Source organism: Zeus faber, assembly GCF_960531495.2.
Source record: "Zeus faber genome assembly, chromosome: 22".
NCBI classification, from domain to species: Eukaryota; Metazoa; Chordata; class Actinopteri; order Zeiformes; family Zeidae; genus Zeus; species Zeus faber.
In genome coordinates, this window is record NC_137209.1 from 12,562,026 (window position 1) to 12,570,364 (window position 8,339).

The following is an 8,339-nucleotide window of genomic DNA, read 5'->3' on the forward strand; positions in this document are numbered from 1 at the left end:
CGCCACCGTCCCCCGCCTGACAGACCGAGAGGATCGCGGGAGTTGTAGTCTGCGGCGCGACGGACGCCGGCCGGGGAAAAACTACAACGTCTCTTCCGCCGTCGACGGGTCGAGAAATGAGCGCAGAGGAAAATTAAAGAAATGAGCACAGGGATCATGTTATTGACTAGCCTGTAGAAAAAAATATAATAATAATAATAATAATAATAATGATGGTGATTATGATGATGATAATAACAATAACAATAATAATAATAATAATTTCACTTGTACTGGGCTTTTCCCAATGCTCAAGCACACTTTAAAATCACGTGGACTGAAATGATCCATTAAGTTCGACTCCACATTTTGAGAACCGTGAGAGTGTAGAGTGCCGAGCGATTGTGAAACGGTGTGTTTTAAACACCTCTGAATGACGTGGCTCCCCCACCACCATTTTTTGTTTTTATGTTTTATTGCTGGCTTTCCCGCCGTATGGAATATATTGACAGGATCATATTGTATTTATAATTGTATAATGTGTAGATAATAATGGAAGGTATCTTTGACTTTTCAGTTCATCATGCCATATTATGCAACTCGTCTTTTGTCTCAGTGGAGTGTACTAATAGCCTTGAGTGGGAATCCCTGTAACTTTATGCATTACATTGGAAAAGCGTTGATAAATTGACTGATCCTTACCATTGTACAACTGTAAAATGTCACACTCGGAAATCTGAACAACTGCATAACTTTAATAAGTGCTATATCAACTCAATGCCATATAACACACTTCTCAGTCAGATGGTTTAAAGCATTGTGCTCCCAATTTGTCAAATGACACAGAGAAAATTCTGTCCCTCAGAAGAAATAACAAATGTTCTGCTCACTGATAGCTTTCACACTCCTCGTTGTCTTTTACACCTTTTTCCATTTCTGCAGGAAGGCAATCTACAGTGTTCTAATACTTGTCCTCTCTGTGCGCCTTCACACAATTTCCTCACCTTGAAAAAGAAAAAAAAGGATCATTGGACCATTTGATTTTGGAATTACCTATTCACATCAGCAAAACCTTCAAAGTGAAAGTAGAAAAATCTTGATGGTGATTAAGTAGCTAAAGAGAGAAATAAGATAAGGAATAACGGAATGGACATCCCAATGCTTTGCATTACCAGGCAAGTACATAGTAGTAATAATGTTTACCTAATATACCTATACCAATAATGTATTCTGTGCATAAAATCACACTTTGTATTTACTTTATATATATTTTATATATTTGGCTGAATCTGTTCTATATTTTTGGACAATTTCCATATATTTGTCTATTTTTTTTTAATTTGTATTTAATTGTAATACAAATTTGATTTCTCTTTGTTCAGTTTTATTTTTATTGTGTAATGCACAGAAACGCACCAATCCTCACCAAGACAAAATCCCTTCTACATATGAAAGTGTGCTTGGCAAAATAAACACATTCTGATTCTGATTTAGTACCAAAAAAGAAAAGGAAAAGAAAAGTATCACACGGCGTAATTTACCTTTCTGACCTGACTACCAACAACCCATCTCCCCCGTAAGCCAGCGGTAATAAACTAGGCGACACCGGGATGACTCCCGATCCTAGCGTTACGGTAACACCCGCGGGTTCCTCCCTGTTTTTCCCATCTCGGCTCCGCTGATGCGTGAACACCGCGGCCGGGCGCCTGGAAATGAACGGATATAAAGCCGCGGGTTTCCAACTGAGGAGGGGTGCTCTGCTGTTGCCTCCACCGGTTATTGTGGAGCCTCAGTGACCACTGAAGTGAGGGAATAATCTATCTGCGAGTGTGATGGCGGCGGCCATCATTTAAGTGGCTTGAAAAGGTCAGCGGGGGTGGTGGGGGTTGGGGCGGGGGTCTGTGGCAGCGATCCGAATGGCCATTACAGTCATTCCGCTCCGCTCCAGCATTCAAGTTTCCACCACCAGATCGGTGCCCCTGAGAGAGGATTCGCTTGCCGTCTGTGCGGGTGTCCAGGCATTCGAAAGCTTGCACTTAAAGACAAGTGATTTCTTACGCGCAGGGTTTCATACTTTCGGGGCCGGCGCCCGTGTGTCGGCGGCGACGCGTTCGCCGGCGGACCTGGCCCACCCGGTCCCGCCTCTCCACCCCTGCCCCCGGCTCGTCGGTGACTGATGGCCCCCGCGCCGGCCGTACCTCACCTCGGCCTGAAACGCGCAAATCAGGCCAAGGAATCAATCAAAACGGAGGGAGCCATCTCCAGGAGAAGCAGCCGATGTAATTAAATCCGTCTGCCGGGTGACAGGAGGGCAGGCCGGCGGGGGGGCCGGGGCGTGCGGGAGCGTTTGCCTAAATAATTGATTCATGAGTGGAGAAGTAAAAGACAGGGGTGAAAGCTTGTGAAGTGCAAGGGGAAGGATCCGCCGAGGTACGATTAACGATAATATCTACGGTTAGTGTCTCGCGGCTGGGGCCACCCTTTCGGCCGCCCGCCCGCCACGACGGCGGAGCGAGGCAGCGGCGGAGCAATCCGCGAGATCCCCTCGTTCCGTTGGGTTTATTTTACGCACTGTCCTGGTTTAGGGTTTCGAAAGCGGCGTCAGGGACGCGCTCTGGAGATGGGACGTGACAAATATTTCAGCTAAAGGAGACCAAAAAAAAAAAAAAAAGTAAGGCACCGACAACTTCCGTCCGGCCTCGGGAAGTTCCCGAAGATCTCGAGGGAAAGGCGAATTTTTCCCTTGCGTGCCGCTTTGGCAAGCGGAGGGGGTCGGAACGCCTCGGTCAAGCGACGGGGACTTTGGCGTCGGGTTGTTAAAGGGAAGCAGGTGAAAGAGGAAGGGAAACCCCACTTGGACGCCGATAAGCGGCGAGGCGCCACAAAAAATAAGCCTGCGGCGTGAAGTTGCGTCAGATTTTTCCAGGTTGGGGGGGGGGGGATTGTTTCCTTCTCTCTACCCCATCCGACGCATTGGGATCGGCGCTAAAATATGCACGTCACTCAACCACCCGGAGTCGTCGCTCGTCTTTTAGAAAGTTTCTGCGCTGCGTCGGGTTGCAAAAAAATTCAGCTCATAAATAGCAACCAAATAGGCCCCGACAAGGAGCCGCGTGCATCTTGATGGGTGGGCTCGTTTTTTGGGGGGAGCCCGTTTCCTGCAGCGGTAGCCTCGGGCAGCTTTTTTTTTTTTTATTTTCTCCACGGCAACCCGGGGGTTGGGGAATTGACCTGGAGTCTTAGGGAAAAAACGCCATTTTCAAAAAGGTTTCCCCCCCCGTTACAGTCGGTAATGGGAATTAGCGCCTCAGAGGATTTCGCTTTCAATTTTAATGTGTGAAGAGGATTGAACACGGCAAAAAAAAAAAAAAAAAAAAAAAAAAAAAGGGGGGGGGGTGGGGGTGTGGAGGCCCACCGGTAATGAACTCCTTTGTGTTCCTGCACTTAAGAGGATCAAACGCTGCGCACGGGGTATGAAGACGTTCGTAGGGGAAAAACCTTGCTCCGGCTTTCAAAAAATAAAAAATAATAATAATAACAAAAAAAAAACTCGACAAGCTGCAGAATGGGGACACGGGCTGCTCGGGTATTCCACCTGGTGCAGGCGGGGGGATGATCACAATCCCCCCCCGGAGAACCTCCAAGAGCCCGAAGCCCCTCTTTATTACCTCCGCAGAACTCTGCTACCTCTGTACTACCTTGGTGTGGTGCACATCATTAACTCCACGAGTTTCTCTTTCGATAACAGAGCTCTGAGTTTATTTAATTTTGGACAAAATACATGACATGCAGTCACATTCTGAAATGGAAACTCTGCCATAGAGGGGGGAACACACACACACACACACACACACACACACACACACACACACACACACACACACACACACACACACACACACACACACACACACACACACACACACACACACACACACACACACACACACACACAGGGTAGTCCCTCCACACGACCTTATCTCCCGCCGACACCGGGGCGCTGAGGGGAAACACACCCCACTTTTTTTTTTTTTTTTCCCCATCATCTCCTAACTCCCGTTTCGGCAGCCCCCCCACCCTCCTCCTCCCAAGCTCTCGCAGACGTCAACCGTCGACAGTTTTGGAGTGTCGAACCGCGTCCCCCCCGTGGGCCAAAAAAAAAAAAAAAAAAAAAGAAAGAGAGAGAGAGAGGAGAGGCGGCTTGTCACGGAACTCAGAGGATCATGGCCAGCCACCCGGCGATCATCGCCATGCCCCCCACGGGAGCCGCCTTGCGCATGCTGGGGTCCCCCGTCAGCGCCTGGTGGTACAGAGAGCCGCAGAACATCCCGATGCCGGCCATCAGGAGCGTGCCAGCCTGGAGGAGGAAGGGGCAAAGTCAAGATTTAGTTTGAGTCCCACCACCCCGGGGTTTAGAGTCTTACTCTACACTTCTCACATCAACGCCGCCGTCGGGGATGATACGACGTCTGACACCCCGCCATCCGGAGAATATTTCCCCGATACATTAAATACCGAGAGCCGTCACGTCGGCTTTTGAAGACGAGCGACTCGATTCTTTTTCATGCTTTTGAGGACACACACGCGGCGGGGGGGGGGGTCATGTGTTAGACTGGCACTACAAGGTAAACTCCAAGGACTTTTAAGTACTTTTTTAAGCACTTTCAAGGACAATTTCTTCCATTTTCAGGGGCCTCTCGCAAAACAAATATGAATCAATTTTCCAAGCGACCTTTATTAATTAAAACATAATATGATCTTAGTCTCATTGTCTATTGTTTATATTAGTGTATCTATTAAATCTACTGTATCTTTACATCTATTATCATCATTAGATGTCATTGTCATCTACTATTATCACCAGGGCCCGACCAAATTCATGGCCGTGAAAATCGCGTCAGGGACGGTGAAATCTGCCGCCTTCTGCGTAAATTTGCCCAAATAAAAAATGTCAAAAGAAAACAGGCGTGTCGAAGTGCCACTTTTAATACTGTGGAGTATTGCCTGTGTGAGATGTTGATCCTTTTTGTTTTGTCGCCGTCGGACGTAAACGTCACTGCATGTGATGAGAACAGTTGGGCCCGACTGTGTGTGCCTAAAAAGTTGAATTTAATCATCGCCGTGAAAGGTTGTGTTTTTCCTCTAAAGTCCACGAAACGCGGGTTGTTTTTTTTTGAGGATCGGTGCCCCTGAAATTGAGCAAATCGTACCATGAATTTGATAGGGCACTAATTATAAGTGTCTATTTCCAACCGTGCTGAATTAAAGTCACATCTCCCTGGCATCATCCATGTCGTAAAAGCGATTCTAGAACACCGTATATGATGATTTCGTTATCATTTCAAGAACAAGACCAGCGGGAATATCACTGGGCTTTCCAAGGACTTCAGCAAAAAGGGGGCTATTTTCAAGGTATTCCAGGTACTTAAATTTAAAAAGAACCCTGTTAAGAGATTGCAATGGATGGAGGTCCTAGTAATACCAGACTGTGTCTATACTCAGAGTTGTTCCGATAACGATATCGGTAATGCCTCTGATACAGCCTAAAATGCTGGATCGGATATCGGCGAGTATGCGAGTCTATGCGACACACACACACACACACACACACACACACACACACACACACACACACACACACACAGTATATATATATTATTTTTTAAACACACACACAGTGTGTGTATATATATGTATATATATATTTTTTTTTTTACATACATATACAGTATATTCACACACACACACACACACACACACACACACACTATATATATTTTATTTCTCAAACACACAAATATATATATTTTTTTACATACATATACAGTATATTCACACACACATACAGTATATATATATATTTTTTTAACACAGTGTATATATATATATTTTATTTTTTTAAACACACAGAATATATATATATATATATATATATATATATATATATAAAAATTTTAAACACACAGACGTGTGTGTATATATATATATATATATTTATTATTATTATTTTTTTTTTTACATACATATACAGTATATTCACACACGCACACACTCACACGCACACACACACGCACACACTTGTTTTTTTTTTTTTTTTACAAACTTCTGTCTGATGGGTATCGGCACTTATGCAAGTCCAGGTATCGGAATCGGTATCAGGAAGGAAAAGTTGGTATCGGAACTCTCTAAAGACGCTTTCAGTGAAAAGCAACAGATCAAATCTTTGACTTGCTGCCGGAAACCGTACTTAACATTCTGCGCTCGGAAATGGAATCAAAAAGTGCGCAGGGGACGGGGCGGAGGGAGGGAGGTGCAGGATTTCCCCGTCGGACTATTTGAATATCAGAGGACGCCGGGGCGCGTCCCTCCCTCAGGAACGGTATGCAAGCGCGGTATACTCACCACGGCGGGTTTCCCGCAGTGGGCAGCCCCCAGCAGGGCCAGGCTGTGGTAGAAGTGGTACTGGTTGGCAGTCTCAAACAGCTGGAGGGAAGAGATAGAGGAAGACGTCGATCCGATACCACACCACCCTTGTAAAATTCTTCCCTCCCCCAATCGACATCCGTTTCCTGCCACAGCTTTTAAAAACGGCGATGCAATACGGGATCAATACGGTTTAAGTAAACACTTCATCCGCCTGGGAAGCGGGTTTCATCAATTACGCTCGTAAAAAAAAAAAAAAATTGATGATGATGTCCCCCTTAATCAAACTCATGTTGGCACATTCCTCACACTCTTAAATCAAGAGGATTTCTCATTAACATTACGAGACACCACCGATTTTTTTTTATATGTATGCAAGTTAAGCGATTTTTCAACCTTTTTTTTTTTTTAATAAATCAGAACATAACCACATTGATAAGTGAATAAATAAAATGAAAACAATTATAATTAACATTTATATTATACAATTATTATAATGAATTATTATAGAAGAAATATTGTATAATATAACATAATTATATAAATTATAGATTTTTTTTTTTTTCCACAAAATATCTATACACAGTTTCTTACATTTGCACAGGCTGTGAACACCCATAACTATTTATGAGTTATTCAGAAACGACCGCACGTACCTGTCGCTGGTAATCATCAGGGTCACTGTTTTTAAACCCTGGAAGGAGAGTCAAGCCAAGTCACACTCATGTCACAATTACACTTGATTGGCCCAATTTACAATCATGCTTCCACGTTCAAGGAATTCGGACCCTCTCGGCTGGTACAGAACACACAGTAAAACGTGAAATAACAATGAGTAAAGCAAACTGTAGGAACGTTGTTTGCTTACGCAAATATTTACAGATGTATTTAAATCTACTAAAATGATGTATAAATTTACATCATATGATACATTTATTAGCGACCGTGCCGTCAAATAAGTCCTGTATTTTGGTCGCATGTTACATAACATTTAATAGGGAATAATCAACATTAATATATGATTTTATATTACATGTCAATATCGAACCGCTCTGCTCTGTCGGCGCGGTTTCACCAACCATGGCGCCACTACAAGCCCTCCGGCCCGTTCAACACGGCCACGCAGCCGTTCTAACGGCGCTCCAACGTTCTTCTACCGCCAACGACCCACCGTGAGCCCCGTACGCCCCGGCCGTCACCGCGGACGCCCCCGAGAGCGCCGCGAACCTCCGGACGACGAGAGACGCGGCCATCGCTGCTGCGTGTGCGGGCCACCGGGAAGCGCGGCGGAAACGACGTCCATTCCGGGGATCGCTCGCGGCGAAGCACATCCGGTCGGCGGGTTCCGGCCGGATCCAAAATGGTGGCTCGCGGCGCCCAGTTTCAACGGACGGGGAGAGGAGAGCGGACGCTGTTGATACCGCTGGAGAGCAGCGGGCGGTTCTTAATAATAAATACATTCAATTGAAAACAATTATATATTATATCATTAGATATATATATATATATATATATATATTATATATATATATATTTGTATTATATTGTTGTAGAAGAAAGTATTGTACAAGCTAATATAATATACTATAAAATAATAAGCCTATACTATGATACTACTATGACTATATATATATATATATATATATATATATATATATATATATATATTTATATTTGTATTATCATGTTGTAGAAGAAAGTATTGTATACTATAAAATATATAAATAAAGTATACTATAAAATAATAAGCCTATACTATGATACTACTATGACTATATATATATATATATATATATATATATATATATATATATATATACATATAAATATATATATATATAATATATTTATATTTGTATTATATTGTTGTCGAAGAAAGTATTGTACAAGCTAATATAATATACTATAAAATAATAAGCCTATACTATGATACTACT

General features: G+C 43.6%; 1 protein-coding gene across 2 annotated transcripts; it reads right to left on the reverse strand.

Moving 5' to 3' along the window:
- Positions 1–3,709: 3,709 nt before the first annotated feature.
- On the reverse strand, positions 3,710–7,704 carry tmem256 (transmembrane protein 256). 2 transcript variants are annotated; one of them, XM_080023395.1, is made up of 4 exons: positions 7,574–7,704; positions 7,059–7,096; positions 6,382–6,462; positions 3,710–4,336 (listed from the first exon to the last, which is right to left on the reverse strand). In XM_080023395.1, exons 1-4 carry the CDS (start codon positions 7,653–7,655, stop codon positions 4,193–4,195), a joined length of 345 nt encoding a protein of 114 aa, XP_079879521.1. In that variant the 5' UTR covers positions 7,656–7,704; the 3' UTR covers positions 3,710–4,192. The 2 variants fall into 2 exon arrangements, with proteins under 2 accessions (XP_079879521.1, XP_079879522.1); XM_080023396.1 differs by lacking the exon at positions 7,574–7,704 and adding an exon at positions 7,436–7,547.
- Between the last annotated feature and the right edge of the window lie 635 nt (positions 7,705–8,339).

What these genes read in the sequence shown, in the direction of transcription:
- tmem256 (XM_080023395.1), bottom strand. Translation starts at nt 7,655, where the DNA reads ATGGCCGCGTCTCTCGTCGTCCGGAGGTTCGCGGCGCTCTCGGGGGCG. An exon ending in CTGATGATTACCAGCGACAG is followed by an intron (nt 6,463 to 7,058) that starts GTACGTGCGGTC and finishes TCTTCCCTCCAG; the next exon opens with CTGTTTGAGACTGCCAACCA. An exon ending in ACTGCGGGAAACCCGCCGTG is followed by an intron (nt 4,337 to 6,381) that starts GTGAGTATACCG and finishes TTCCTCCTCCAG; the next exon opens with GCTGGCACGCTCCTGATGGC.